This window comes from Salmo salar, chromosome 22 (assembly GCF_965601325.2).
Source record: "Salmo salar chromosome 22, fSalSal1, whole genome shotgun sequence".
NCBI lineage: Eukaryota > Metazoa > Chordata > Actinopteri > Salmoniformes > Salmonidae > Salmo > Salmo salar.
In genome coordinates, this window is record NC_138312.1 from 37,702,566 (window position 1) to 37,719,076 (window position 16,511).

The following is a 16,511-nucleotide window of genomic DNA, read 5'->3' on the forward strand; positions in this document are numbered from 1 at the left end:
TCCCATGGAATCCCAACATGGAAGCGGATTGTTAAACAGATTAATATTGCATTCAAAAGCATGGGGAAATGTCTAGAGCAGAGCAGCCTTCCGCAATAAGGTGCGCTCTCCTCCACTTTCCCCATGCTTTTGAATAACTGCTAACAGAGACAATATTTCTACTAGCATTGCTACATTTTCCAAAAAAACTAGACAGATTATTATGGACATTTCCAATAAATTGAAAAACGGAAGTAAAAAAATAAGTTAAACTTTAAAAAAACGAATTACTACATCAACAGAACATGAAAATAGGATTATTTGTATAATTGCAAATATTGTGAAATACAATAGCCCATATGTTTACAATGTATTCATCATGCAATATATCACACTCTACATAGGCTTTTCTTTTCATGGAAATTTACCTGATGTTGGCCTACTTATCAGGACGTTACACACCGCATATACTGCGTTCAAGAATTGAAATGTTTCTATATATTTCTCATTCAGTATTCTATAAACTTATATCAGCTTTAACACATAAATTAGTCAATCAGTAAACTGTTTCCCATATGCTTGGGATGTCCCCTACTCACCAGTACTGAGACCAGGGCTACGATGTTGAAGTGGTCAGATGACGCAGATGCTAAGCTACAGGACTGTTTTGCTAGCACAGACTGGAATATGTTCCGGGATTCTTTCAATGGCATTGAGGAGTACACCACATCAGTCACTGGCTTCATCAATAAGTGCATCGATGACGTCACACAGTGACCATACGTACATACCCCAACCAGAAGCCATGGGTTACAGGCAACATCCGCACTGAGCTAAAGGGTAGAGCTGCCGCTTTTAAGAAATTCCGCTGTGCCCTCAGACTAACCATCAAACAGGCAAAGTCAATACAGGACTAAGATTGAATCGTACTACGCCGGATCTGACACTTGTCAGATGTGGCAGGGCTTGCAAACTATTACAGACTACAAAGGGAAGCACAGCCGCGAGCTGCCCAGTGACACAAGCCTACCAGACGAGCTAAATTACTTCTATGCTCGCTTCGAGGCAAGCAACACTGAAGCATGCATGAGAGCATCAGCTGTTCCAGAAGACTGTGTGATCACGCTATCCGTAGCCAATGTGAGTAAGACCTTTAAACAAGTCAACATTCACAAGACGGATTACCAGGACGTGTACTCTGAGCACGTGCTGACCAACTGGCAAGTGTCTTCACTGACATTTTCAACCTGTCCCTGACGGAGTCTGTAATACCAACATGTTTCAAGCAGACCACCATAGTCCCTGTGCCCAAGAACACCAAGGTAACCTGCCTAAATGACTACCGATCCGTAGCACTCATGTCTGTAGCCATGAAGTGCTTTGAAAGGCTGGTCATGGCTCACATCAACACCATTATCCCAGAAACCCAAGACCCACTCCAATTTGCATACCGGTCCAAAAGATGATGCAATCTCTATTGCACTCCACACTGCCCTTTCCCACCTGGACAAAAGGAACACCTATGTGAGAATGCTATTCATTGACTATACCTCAGCGTTCAACACCATAGTGCCCTCAAAGCTCATCACTAAGCTAAGGACCCTGGGACTAAACACCTCCCTCTGCAACTGGATCCTGGACTTCCTGACAGGCCGCCCCCAGGTGGTAAGGTAACAACACATCTGCCATGCTGATCCTCAACACGGGAGCCCCTCAGGGGTGCGTGCTCAGTCCCCTCCTGCACTCCCTGTTCACTCATAACTGCATGGCCAGGCACGACTCCAACACCATCATTAAGTTTGCAGACGACACAACAGTGCCTGATCAGCGACAACGGTGAGACAGCCTACAGGGAGGTCAGACCTGGCCGTGTGATGCCAGGACAACAACCTCTCCCTCATCGTGATCAAGATAAAGGAGATGATTGTGGACTACAGGAAAAGGAGGACCGAGCACACCCACATTCTCATCGATGGAGCTGTAGTGGAGCAGGTTGAGAGCTTCAAGTTCTTTGGAGTACACATCACCAACAAACTATCATGGTCCAAGCACACCAAGACAATCGTGAAGAGGGCACAACAAAGCCTATTCCCCCTCAGAAGACTGAAAAGATTTGGCATAGGTCCTCAGATCCTCAAAAAGTTATACAGCTGCACCATCGAGAGCATCCTGACTGGTTGCATCACTGCCTGGTATGGCAACTGATTGGCCTCCGACTGCAAGGCACTACAGAGGGTAGTGCGTACGGCCCAGTACATCACTGGAGCCAAGCTTCCTGCCATCCAGGACCTCTATACCAGGCGGTGTCAGAGGAAGACCCTAAAAATTGTCAAAGACTCCAGTCACCCTAGTCATACTGTTCTCTCTGCTACCGCACGGTAAGCGGTACCGGAGCTTAAGTCTAGGTCCAAAAGGCTTCTACCCAGACGATTTGAACTGTTATTTAACTGCTGCTCTTTAACTATTTGTTATTTTTTACTTATCTATTTTTTTTTTACTTGTAACTGCATTGTTGGTTAAGGGCTTGTAAGTAAGCATTTCTCTGTAAAGTCTACACCTGTTGTATTTGTTGCATGTGACAAATATGATTAGATTTGACTGGGTAAGCGGGGCAGAAGCTGGTAAGGATTGTTAGCCACAGGTAATTGTGGACGGGAGGTGGGGGATGCTGTTTCCCCATAAAACTCAGTCTGTCAAAGTTTGCACTCCAATTTATGGAACTCTTAGCTCCCAAATGCCCTCTTATCGGCTCCAGAACCAGAGGATGGGCCATGGTATGGGCAACAGATGACGGCAGGAGAGAGAAAACAGCCAAAAGAGAGAAAAAGAGAGAAGAGCCACAAAACGTCCACCAAAAACAAATGGAAAGGTAGGACAGAGAGAGATAAAGAAATCTCAGCCCCCCCCAAAAAACTAAGAAAAGAATTATGGCCAAATGACCTTGAACCCTGGAGCTTCAGGGATGGTACAGGACACACTGTACAAGAAAAATCCCACTCAAAAGACGAAAAAAGGGTATAAAATCAGACTTGGACAAAGGAACAATGGAATAGTCAGTGAAGGAGTAAAGGTTGTCAAGCTTCCCGGAACTGATCGAAACTGTGTGAGAGGTCTGAAGAAGGGAGGTAGTTGTGGAATTAGGCATGAGGAGGACTGTACCCCCACACAAAGAGCTGACCTCATCCCCCTCCCCAGGCAAGAGAAAGGAGGGAGAAGAGAGATCAGGACCTGACCTAATTTGCTGTGGTTAACATTAATATCCCTCTTTCTCACACACATAGACCTACAGACAGACTGGAATCTCCAGCATCCCCAAATGACAGTTTGGTAAATGTACAACACTGTATTCCCCACACTCACAAACATTTACCCACACTGCAATCAATTCATCAATACACAAGGGTGAATAGCCAACCCTACTGCTTCTGTTTCAGCCCACCTTAAGCACACCCAGCTCATGTTCAGTAGGCACGAAACAGGACAAATATACATAGTAAAAATGTTACATATTATTATTATGATTTGCTTTGTGACACTGCCAAGGTCAGGAGTGGTGCTGTAGTCCTGCCAAAATATATGTGCTAATGCTTCCCACACATTTATATTCTCCTCCCACTATAGAAGGGCTTACTAGAGGCTAGTACAAATGACATCAGTCCCTGAGAGTGATGACACAACAGTCTAGATGACACCGTAGCTAAGCACATGTTGACATGTCATGGTACCTGTTCTGCAGGATTAAGTTTATATCAAATTTCAAGACATACAAAAAGAAAATGCAACACTGTGACCCAATAATGCATTGCATAACTTGCTATAGGACAACCGTCAAAATACATAAAGGGTATAAAAGCATATATACAAAATTAAATATTCAAGAATGTCTCTCCTTCAATATTTTTTTTATGTTATTCTACATTTATGGAAGAAGATTCATGCCAAAACAAATTTAAATCAAAATATTTGTTTTGGTATTAATCTACTTTCATACAACTTAGTCTCAAACTCTCAGAAAAACAAACAGATCCACAATCTCAGTGGAATGCTTTAAAATAATTTATTAGGAATTGTAAAATTGAAATTTCCAGAGTAGAACAAAATAAGAAATACATATGACAAAGCGGGCGGGGAACAGTCCAAATAAAAGTTTAGTTACAGTGTTGGTAAAGACCTTGGAGCTTTAACAACCAAGGCCTTGCCCCTTTCCCGACCCTGAAGAAAGCATCAACACAAACAAACAAAAAAACACCAGCGTCTTAAAAATCACTGAATCATTACTGTACATGGGGAACGAAATCGTACAAAAGAAAAATATTGTTTATATTTTTGTTCTGAAAATAAGTCTTAATGCCATGGAATTATCAATACTCATATTGCTATTAATATCATTATTATTTCTAAGATAAAAAATAACTTATTGCTTTTTGTAAGTTAAAAAGTTACAGTGTTCGTGTCCAGCAGTAGTTTTGTGTAGTGACCAAGCCAGTCGGAAAAGGGCAGTACTAGCCAGTTTAAAATGGGAGATTCTTGTTGATGTTTATTGGAAGACTTTGAGGAAAATATACATAATTCATGTGATTTTCATTGAAATAGCTTTGTGACACTCTGTCTCCTCCTCCCTTCCAGCTACTGGTCTGTGTATACCTATTTTCTGTACTGACTGGGACAGAGGCCCTATTCTATTTTGATTTATCTACCCCTAGTCCCTATGATCCCCTAGTCCTTATGTGTGGGGTGTTAGACTAAATGGAACCAGGCAAACATTTCAGTACCAAAATGGCAGTACCAAAATCAAAAAATGCATCTCAGCTGTCAAATGTAGCTAGTTCCATACTTCACCTCACTATTGTGCGTGTACACAAACACTCACACACACAAACACACTTTCACACATAATGACACACGCACTTTCAAAAGTCATCAGAGGACGAATACAATCATGATGTAATAATATTTTAAGAGTCAATTGCTTTGTTAAGTATGTCCTTCATTTGTTTCTACGGTCCATATGACCCGTACATTGAACACCAAGAAAGAAAGAAAAAACATAATGAAGGAAAATAGCGCAAAATATACCTAAAATAGCACAAAATATATCCCACCAAAAAGCTGTATTAAAGCCCACCCAATCCCCCTTAACCACATCCATGCACCCTCACCATAGCAATATAAAAAAAACAGGGCCTCATTTAAGTTTTTCCTTATCCAATTATCTGTTCCAATTCAAGTTCTTCTGAGGGATACGTGGATGTCATGTCCATATAACTAGAATTACTAGAATGGGAATCCCCATTCAAGTAATTCTATTTTTATGTTAATGTGATGTGATAAGACTGCCTTTAAGGGGCCCGATTCAATAGAAACCGGTTACTGGCACAAATCAAAAACAACTCTGTCGTAGCGCTGTATGATGAAATGCAGATTTGGAATTCACACACTACAGTTAATAAATGTTTACAGTAACGGAATGAAACTGAACTGCATGTACATTTAAGCGTGTTCTATTGTTGTTACTTTTGGATAATCTCTGAAACCAATTTCTAATGAATAGGATCTTATCATTACGACTTATTTACAAATATCATCTCGTCTTCAACCCTGCTCATGCATGTTGTTGGCCTAAACACTAAACAAATGCTTAGGGGATAGCCACGTTCAAATAGAAATGACCTGCCACCGTAGAACATGTTGTAGAAGTTAAAAGACTTCCAGTTTAAATGGCACCCGAACGATTAATAGTAACCTTACCTGCCAATCAAAGTACAACCCCCCCCCTCAAACTCTATATACAATATTTTACAGGAAGGAAATAAAACATTCCTTTCAAAACCAATTACGGAATAAAATACCTTACCGATTATCATCATTACGCTCAATATTAATAACAATATTACAAATGTTTTGTTTTAAAAACTATCAAAATATACATTTTAGTTTTCTTTTCATGTTTCCTGGGACATAATTTCTTTGTTCTTCCACTGTTTAAAATGGGTTAGGTACTCCTTTTGACAAGGAGACCCTATCCCACACACCATTTCAGTTCTCTCTACCCCTCTATTCTCCTCGTTCTCTCCATCTCACCTCAGTAACACATTAAAGGGAGGTCAAAGGAGCAGACAATAAATCAAAACATTGTGATTAAATAAAAAATCCTCAAATATAAAGTAAAAATACATCTGACAGAATCTGTGTTTGCCATGAGCGCAACCCACAGTCGTTCTTTTCACATGTATTTTTCTGTCAGAACGATATTTTTAAAAAGAAACAGCATTGGAATCTAATTAAATAAACCTACGTGAAGGTAAAGAATAGGAGAAACAAGGGACTGAGAAGAGGAAGTGATATTAGTACAGGAATACAAGATACAGGATTCTAAAATATAAAATATCTTCTTCAGTCGGTGGGTGGATTCAGGGGGAGCCAGGGGTGGGGTTTGACCTGTGGCTGCCAATTGGATTGTGCCATGGGTAGGCACACAGCAGTTTGATTGGCTCGTCAGCAGAAGAAACCTCCTTCCGTGTCCGGTGATTGGCTGAATCTGCTTAGTGGTACCCGTTGGTAAAGGCTGCAATCAGAGGACCCTGAGAAAGAAGAGAGACACAGACTATTAGAGACAGAACAGCTGGTAGATATTTTGAAATTAAGAAAGGAGATGATTAACCAAAATTGCAAATAGTGCAGTGATTTGTCATTATCGAATAAATCGAATTTTGGCAGCTTTACACTTCCATATTAAACTGGTAAGCAAACCCCTGGTTTCCCCTAGCATCAGATACATGCCATATGCCACCAAGCAGGCTCCTTTAGCTGATTCTTATAGATCCCTCTTTGCGATATTCCAACCCTGGGCTGTATTCATTAGGAACCAAAAGGAACAAAACAGACTGAAGCAAGGAAGGACTACCTGAACTTGTCAAATAAGAAATGCTCATTTTCATTTTCCATTGCAAATCATTTTGCTATGGTGTGCCCTAATGAACACAACGACCCTGTTCTGTCCCAATGATAGTAACGTACCCCGAGACCGTGGCCGAATCCTGAGTTGGGGCCAGGACTGGCTGCGCTGAGATAGCTGCTGACTGCTGAGTCCTGACTAGCTGCTGCATACAGGTCAGCCATTGGCCCAGGGCTGCTGGTGCCCAGGTAGCCTGCGTTACGTGACTGGGTGGAACCTGAGAGTGAGAGAGAGCGAGAAAGAAGGGAAAACCAAGAGAGAGAGAGAGACAGAGAGAGGGGAGAGAGAGACAGTCAGTCAGTCACATACACATGGACGACAGACACACAAACAGAATGATGAAGGAGAATCATCTTTACCTCTCATAGCAGCTGCTGCTGCCGCTGCCATTGGTCCGTAGGCTGACAGTGGAATGGCTGAGGGACAGAGGAGAGGGACAATTTCACATTCTTTTACCTCTACCAGTATGTCACCTTAACAGTGTTTGGCAGTGTGCGAATTTAGTTCACCAAACCATTCATCGTCAGGTAGTTGACAGTTTTAAAGATGGTGAAACCATGCAAAAAATATCCAAGCTTAACATTGCTGCGGTCAATATTTTTTGTTGTTGCAAAAGTTGTGCTTATATCAAAGTTATTAGGCTTGAACCCTTCCCGATTGGAAAAAGGAGGGCCATTACACCATTCCACAACAGGCTAGCGCTGTTGCCTTGTAAATAAAGCGAAAGAGAGCTGCTTGTAGATCTTAGAGGAGTCACTGACCTGTGAGCTCAGAGGGATGGGGTGATGTCAGAAGGGGGGTCCTCTCTAAATGGAATTCTAGAACAGAAATGTCAAGAGAGCGCTTTTTTAATACAAACACCATCCACGTGCCTACCACACACACACACACACACACACACACACATGAACATGTGCACACACAAACAGGCACATAGGAGAACACACAAGAAAGCAATTTACAGTGAAGAGACTACAGGGGAGAAGGGTGGTAGGGGAAAAGGAGAGGAAGGAAGAGCCGTGAGGGGAGAGTGGATATGAAAGAAGGAGAAAATTAGGTGATGGGGAGGGAGATAGAAGTACAGCACATTTTAACAGATTGCAAGATTACTTTTACCATGAGAGGGGAGGGGAAATGGAGAAGAGGACCAGGGAGAGGAGGATGAGAAATCCTAAATACAACTCTCTGAAATCTACAAGCAGCCAGAGACTCTGCTATATGTGCTTATACATGGAGTAAAAAGTGTAGGTGTGTGTGTATATGTTTGTCAACTAACATAAAAATAATATCAATATGTATCTGTTTGGATCACTAGGCCAATGCATTGTTTCCTAGACAGATCTTTGGATGAATAACAGACTCAAGTCGTCTGTACATCTGTAACTCAACCTCTCCATGAATCATTGTGACAGAGAGTGATGTTCATACCAGGGAACTGGTACGTGTATCCAGGAGCGATGCCAGGGTAGCTGCGGCTAGCATACGTAGCTGCTTGGAAGCCTGGGTAGCCTGCGAAGAGAGAGACAAATAAATACACATCAGGATATGGCTAAACACAGCTGAAAGAGATGATATTGCACTCATATTAGACCTCATGTAGCATGTAGCAACTAGCACTACAACTCTGTACCATGCTGTTGCCATAACTGTAGGTGGAGCAAGAGACAATGACTTCACTGTGGGCCATGGCTTACTTGAGTCCCACTGAAACACCTTCTCCCTCTACTCAGAGACGCTTTGTGAATATGGTTCCAGTGTTTAGCGGGGGCAACATGACCGTGTTATTGATGTTCTGTTCTTACTCAGCATGCCGATCCCCAGCATGAAAGCGTCCACGCCGTAGGGCATAATCCTGGCACGACCTCGAGCCGTACCCGTCGGTGACATCACTTCCTTGGGCTGTGCTTTCTTGCACTCCACCTGGAGAGGAAAGCTAATACTTTTAGATATTCTGCACAAAGACACACACACTCCTCGCCATCAACACTGACACACACACACTCGCACATACATATACTGTACATGTTGTCCACATACACACTGTACATGTTGTCCACATTCATACCATTTTGTTGTTGATTTCGTGGAAGTGGATCTCACACACTTTTTCCACCATGTCTTCATTCTCAAAGGTCACAAAGCCAAAACCTGAGGGACACAGGAACACAGACAGACTGCTTTAGCTTTCCACTATGGCCATTTGTTTTCATTTTCTATCAGACTGACTGCAATCATGACTTCACATGTCCAGTTCTTCCAGGTTAGGGATCACCAATGAAGAAAAGGAGATGAGGGGAAGAGGCGAAGAAAGAAAGTTAATGATTGGGACACAGCCCCTTTAATGTTCACTTTTCCCGCCTAGTGGTTAGAGCATTGGGCTAATAACCGAAAGGTTGTTAGATCGAATCCCTGAGCTGACAAGGTAAAAATCTGTTGTTCTGCCCCTGAAAATGGCAGTTAACCCACTGTTCGTAAGCCATCATTGTAAATAATAATTTGTTCTTAACTGACTTGCCTTGTTAAATAAAGGTAAAAAATCTATATATACCCTTCTTTTCTCCCCCAAAGTATGTGTTTTATTTGCATTCAACTATTCAATCCCTTTCAGATGAAAGAACAAATAGGTAGCGGAGACTACATCAAAGTATTGAGACTCACCTGGTCTCTACCCCTTCCCCCCCCCCCCCCACCCCATTATGGAAATGATCGGAAAGGGGGGGGGGGGGCTTTTCCAACTCAAAGTGGCATTAAAGAAAAAAATGCACCTCCCTCCCCAAAGTTCCAACATTTTTCACATGACCCTCCCTTTGTACTGGAGATTTTCCACCAACAGGTTTCTGTGCCAATGCACCACACAACCAAAAAACAAAGCATACCGACTTTGAGCTCTTCAATGTCATGGTTTGCGTTTTCAACAATAAATAGACTATGTCAATCTCGACAAACAGAAAATACACATCCCTCCCTACTTACTCAGTATCGAAGGCTTGACAATTTCCGAATGTCAGAAGTCTCTTTCCATTTATCAATTATGCACAGTTTGGCTTGATTGCTTGCTTGAATTATTTTGTCAGTTACATTTATTTTTTTTACACAAACTGACCAGGATTGCACAATAAAGTCAGGGACTTACTGACTTTATTGTGAGGGATGAGGGAGGAGTTTAAGTACAGTTCTTACAAGCTTGTTTGGCTGGTAGCTTATTCTTTAGATGTTTGGGGCTGCAGGTGAACCATGTGCAGGCATAATCACAGTGACACTCAACTAGCACCCTTACCAGAGTCTTTACGGTGCCTATAGCTAGGTTTCCATCCAACTGACGACAACTTTTCATGTGAATATTCTAAATCTTCCTAAAAACAATATGCCATTTCAGAGTTTCCTTTAGGAGAATTTGGCGCTGGACAACATGATTGTGAAGATTTTCATTTACTGGAGATTTGAGAAATGTAATGGACATCCATATGCATTCAGATACAACCTGCTGCAGCCAGCGCCATCAATAAACAAGGGATGTTGGCCAAATGAGCCACATTTACGTGTCCTTAAAAACAGCTATAACAAATTACAAAAACATTATTCCATGTGTTTCGATGTGTAGCATATGTAAAACTTTACAGCCTAAAACTTAACAGGTTTTTGTTTAGACTACTTTTCTAAAACAATAATTGTCGACCTCATGGTTCTGCTGTCAGAGATTTGAGCACTAAATGTATCAGGGGATTGCATGCAAAGGCTTAGGTGTCCACTGTATGATATTAATATTTTTATAAATATATACTATATACATACATACATATATATACATATATATACACACACACACATACATATATACATACATACATATCGACGGCCCTGAAAGAACTTCATTCGACTCTATGTAAACTGGAAACCACATATCCTGAGGCTGCATTTATTGTAGCTGGGGATTTTAACAAGGCTAATCTGAAAACAAGGCTCCCTAAATTCTATCAGCATATCGATTGCGCGACCCGGGCTGGCAAAACCCTGGATCATTGTTATTCTAACTTCCGCGATGCAAATAAGGCCCTCCCCCGCCCTCCTTTCGGAAAAGCTGACCACGACTCCATTTTGTTGCTCCCAGCCTATAGACAGAAACTAAAACAGGAAGCACCCGCGCTCAGGTCTGTTCAACGCTGGTCCGATCAACTGGATTCCACGCTTCAAGATTGCTTCGATCACATGGACTGGGATATGTTCCGCATAGCGTCGAACAACAACATTTATGAATACGCTGATTCGGTGAGCGAGTTAATTAGCAAGTGCATTGGTGATGTTGTACCCACAGCGTCTATTAAAACATTCCCCAACCAGAAACCGTGGATTTATGGCAGCATTCGCGCAAAACTGAAAGCGCAAACCACTGCTTTTAATCAGGGAAAGGTGACTGGAAACATGACCGAATACAAACAGTGTAGCTATTCCCTCCGCAAGGCAATCAAACAAGCTAAGCGTCAGTATAGAAACAAAGTAGAGTCGCAATTCAACGGCTCAGACACGAGAGGTATGTGGCAGGGTCTACAGTCAATCACGGACTACAAAAGAAAAACCAGCCCTGTCGAGGACCACAAAGTCTTGCTCCCAGACAGACTAAACAACTTCTTTGCTCGCTTTGAGGACAATACAGTGCCACTGACACGGCCCACTACCAAAACCTGCGGGCTCTCCTTCACTGCAGCCAACGTGAGTAAAACATTTAAACGTGTTAACCCTCACAAGGCTGCAGGCACAAACGGCATCCCCAGCCGCGTCCTCAGAGCATGCGCAGACCAGCTGGCTGGTGTGTTTACGGACGTATTCAATCAATCCTTATCACAGTCTGCTGTTCCCACAAGCTTCAAGAGGGCCACCATTGTTCCTGTTCACAAGAAAGCTAAGGTAACTGAGCTAAATGACTACCGCCCCGTAGCACTCACTTCCGTCATCATGAAGTGCTTTGAGAGACTAGTCAAGGACCATATCACCTCCACCCTACCTGACACCCTAGTCCCACTCCAATTTGCTTACCGCCCCAATAGGTCCACAGACGACGCAATCGCAATCACACTGCACACTGCCCTAACCCATCTGGACAAGAGGAATACCTATGTAAGAATGCTGTTCATTGACTACAGCTCAGCATTTAACACCATAGTACCCTCCAAACTCGTCATTAAGCTCGAGACCCTGGGTCTCGACCCCACCCTGTGCAACTGGGTCCTGGACTTCCTGATGGGCCACCCCCAGGTGGTGAGGGTAGGTAACAACATCTCCACCCCGCTGATCCTCAACACTGGGGCCCCACAAGGGTGCGTTCTCAGCCCTCTCCTGTACTCCCTGTTCACCCATGACTGCGTGGCCATGCACGCCTCCAACTCAATCATCAAGTTTGCAGACAACACTACAGTGGTAGGCTTGATTACCAACAACCACGAGACGGCCTACAGGGAGGAGGTGAGGGCCCTCGGAGTGTGGTGTTAGGAAAATAACCTCACACTCAATGTCAACAAAACAAAGGAGATGATCGTGGACTTCAGGAAACAGCAGAGGGAGCAGCCCCCTATCCACATCGACGGGACAGTAGTGGAGAGGGTGGAAAGTTTTAAGTTCCTTGGCGTACACATCACGGACAAACTGAAATGGTCCACAAGACAGCGTGGTGAAGAAGGAGCAGCAGCGCCTCTTCAACCTCAGGAGGCTGAAGAAATTCGGCTTGTCACCAAAAACACTCACAAACATTTACAGATGCACAATTGAGAGCATCCTGTCGGGCTGTATCACCGCCTGGTACGGCAGCTGCTCCACCCATAACCGGAAGGCTCTCCAGAGGGTAGTGAGGTCTGCACAACGCATCACCGGGGGCAAACTACCTGCCCTCCAGGACACCTACACCACCCGATGTCACAGGAAGGCCAAAAAGATCATCAAGGACAACAACCACCCGAGCCACTGCCTGTTCACCCCGCTATCATCCAGAAGGCGAGGTCAGTACAGGTGAATCAAAGCGGGGTCCGAGAGACTGAAAAACAGCTTCTATCTCAAGGCCATCAGACTGTTAAACAGCCATCACTAACATTGAGTGGCTGCTGCCAACATACTGACTCAAATCTAGCCACTTTAATAATGGAAAAATTGATGTAATAAATGTATCACTAGCCACTTTAAACAATGCCACTTTATATAATGTTTACATACCCTACATTACTCATCTCATATGTATATACTGTACTCTATACCATCTACTGCATATTGCTATCTTGATGTAATAAATGTATCACTAGCCACTTTAAACAATGCCACTTTATATAATGTTTACATGCCCTACATTACTCATCTCATATGTATATACTGTACTCTATACCATCTACTGCATATTGCCATCTTGATGTAACAAATGTATCACTAGCCACTTTAAACAATGCCACTTCATATAATGTTTACATACCCTACATTACTCATCTCATATGTATATACTGTAATCTATACCATCTACTGCATCTTGCCTATGCCGTTCAGCCATTACTCATTCATACATTTTTATGTACATATTCTTATTCATTCCTTTACACTTGTGTGTATAAGGTAGTTGTTGTGAAATTGTTAGGTTAGATTACTTCTTAGATATTACTTCATGGTCGGAACTAGAAGCACAAGCATTTCGCTACACTCGCATTAACATCTGCTAACCATGTCTATGTGACAAATAAAATTTGATTTGAAATACATACATACATACATACATACATACATACATACATACATACATACATACATACATACATACATACATACATATATAAATATACACACACAGTTGAAGTCGGAAGTTTACATACACCTTAGCCAAATACATTTAAACTCAATTTTTCACAATTCCTGACATTTAATCCTAGTAAAAATTCCCTGTCTTAGGTCAGTTAGGATCACCACTTTATTTTAAGAATGTGAAATGTCAGAATAATAGTTGAGAGAATTATTTATTTCAGCTTTTATTTCTTTCATCACATTCCCAGTGGGTCACAAGTTTACATACACTCAATTAGTATATGGTAGCATTGCCTTTCAATTGTTTAACTTGGGTCAAAAGTTTTGGGTAGCCTTCCACAAGCTTCCCACAATAAGTTTGGTGAATTTTGTCCCAATCCTCCTGACAGAACTGGTGTAACTGAGTCAGTTTTGTAGGCCTCTTTGCTCGCACACGCTTTTTCAGTTCTGCCCACACATTTTCTATAGGGTTGAAGTCAGGGCTTTGTGATGGCCGCTCCAATACCTTGACTTTGTTGTCCTTAAGCCAATTCTTGCCACAACTTTGGAAGTATGCTTCCGGTCATTGTCCATTTGGAAGACCCATTTGCGACCAAGCTTTAACTTCCTGGCGGATGTCTTGAGATGTTGCTTCAATATATCCACATAATTTTCCTACCTCATGATGCCATCTATTTTGTGAAGTGCACCAGTCCCTCGTACAGCAAAACACTCCCACAACATTATTCTGCCACCCTCGTGCTTCACAGTTGGGATGGTATTCTTCGACTTGCAAGCCTCCCCCTTTATCCTCCAAACATAACGATAGTCATTATGGCCAAACAGTTCTATTTTTGTTTCATCAGACCAGAGGACATTTCTCCAAAAAGTACGATCTTTGTCCGTATGTACAGTTGCAAACCGTACTCTGGCTTTTTTATGGCGGTTTTGGAGCAGTGGCTTCTTCCTTGCTGAGCGAACTTTAAGGTTATGTCGATATAGGACTTGTTTTATTGTGGATGTAGATACTTTTGTACCTGTTTCCTCCAGCATCTTCACAAGGTCCTTTGCTGTTGTTCTGGGATTGATTTGCACTTTTCGCACCAAAGTACGTTCATCTCTCGGAGACAGAACGCATCTCCTTCCTGAGTGGTATGACGGCTGTGTGGTCCCGTGGCGTTTATACTTGCGTACAATTCTTTGTACAGATGAAAGTGGTACCTTCAGGCATTTGGAAATTGCTCCCATGGATGAACCAGACTTGTGGAGGTCTTCAATTTTTTTCTGAGGTCTTGGCTGATTTCTTTAGATTTTCCCATGATGTCAAGCAAAGAGGCACTGAGTTTGAAGGTAGGCCTTGAAATACATCCACAGGTACACCTCCAATTGACTCAAATGATGTAAATCAGCCTATCAGAAGCTTCTAAGGCCATGACATAATTTTCTGGAATTTCCCAAGCTGTTTAAAGGCACAGTCATCTTAGTGTATGTAAACTTCTGACCTACTGGAATTGTGATACAGTGAATTATAAGTGAAATAATCTGTCTGTTAACAATTGTTTGAACAATTACTTGTGTCATGCACACGGTAGATGTCCTAACCGACTTGCCAAAACTATAGTTTGTTAACAAAGAAATTGTGGAGTGGTTGAAAAATGAGTTTTAATGACTCCAACCTAAGTGTATGTAAACGTCCGACTTCAACTGTATATATATAAACTCAGCAAAAAAAGAACGTCCTCGCACTGTCAACTGCGTTTATTTTCAGAAAACTTAACATGTGTAAATATTTGTATGAACATAAGATTCAACAACTGAGACATAACCTGTACAAGTTCCACAGACATGTGACTAACAGAAATGGAATAATGTGTCCCTGAACAAAGAGGGGGTCAAAATCAAAAGTAACAGTCAGTATCTGGTGTGGCCACCAGCTGCATTAAGTACTGCAGTGCATCTCCTCCTCATGGACTGATCCAGATTTGCCAGTTCTTGCTGTGAAATGTTACCCCACTCTTCCACCAAGGCACCTGCAAGTTCCCGGACATTTCTGGGGGGAAATGGCCCTAGCCCTCACCCTCCGATCCAACAGGTCCCAGACGTGCTCAATGGGATTGTGATCCGGGCTCTTCGCTGGCCATGGCAGACACTGACATTCCTGTCTTGCATGAAATCACACACAGAATGAGCAGTATGGCTGGTGGCATTGTCATGCTGGAGGGTCATGTCAGGATGAGCCTGCAGGAAGGGTACCACATGAGAGGAGGATGTCTTCCCTGTAGCGCATTGCATTGAGATTGCCTGCAATGACAACAAGCTCAGTTCGATGATGCTGTGACACACCGCCCCAGACCATGACAGACCCTCCACCTCCAAATCGATCCCGCTCCAGAGTACAGGCCTCGGTGTAACGCTCATTCCTTTGACGATAAACGCGAATCCGACCACCCCTGGTGAGGCAAAACCGCGACTCGTCAGTGAAGAACACTTTTTGCCAGTCTTGTCTGGTCCAGCAACGGTGGGTTTGTTGCCAGTGATGTCTGGTGAGGACCTGCCTTACAACAGGCCTACCAGCCCTCAGTCCAGCCTCTCAGCCTATTGTGGACAGTCTGAGCACTGATGGAGGGATTGTGCATTCCTGGAGGGATTGTGCGTTCCTGGTGTAACTCAGGCAGTTGTTGTTGCCATCCTGTACCTGTCCCGCAGGTGTGATGTTCGGATGTACCGATCCGGTGCAGGTGTTGTTACACGTGGTCTGCCACTGCGAGGATGATCAGCTGTCCGTCCTGTCTCCCTGTAGCTCTGGCACAGGCGTCTCACAGTACGGACA

At 42.9% G+C, this 16,511-nt stretch overlaps 1 protein-coding gene across 2 annotated transcripts in view; it reads right to left on the reverse strand.

Moving 5' to 3' along the window:
- Window positions 1-4,022: 4,022 nt before the first annotated feature.
- Window positions 4,023-16,511, reverse strand: part of LOC106583321 (RNA-binding protein Musashi homolog 1) — a 43,763-nt gene continuing 31,274 nt past the window's right edge. The window contains exons 8-14 of one of the 2 annotated variants that reach the window (XM_014167376.3): window positions 9,000-9,082; window positions 8,737-8,854; window positions 8,363-8,443; window positions 7,696-7,752; window positions 7,294-7,350; window positions 6,997-7,151; window positions 4,023-6,560 (exon numbers count right to left, since the gene is read on the reverse strand). In XM_014167376.3, coding sequence (XP_014022851.1) covers window positions 6,522-6,560; window positions 6,997-7,151; window positions 7,294-7,350; window positions 7,696-7,752; window positions 8,363-8,443; window positions 8,737-8,854; window positions 9,000-9,082 — 590 coding nt within the window. In that variant the 3' untranslated portion in view covers window positions 4,023-6,521. The remainder of the gene's footprint in view (window positions 6,561-6,996; window positions 7,152-7,293; window positions 7,351-7,695; window positions 7,753-8,362; window positions 8,444-8,736; window positions 8,855-8,999; window positions 9,083-16,511) is intronic. The other variant, XM_014167377.3, reaches the window with a different exon arrangement.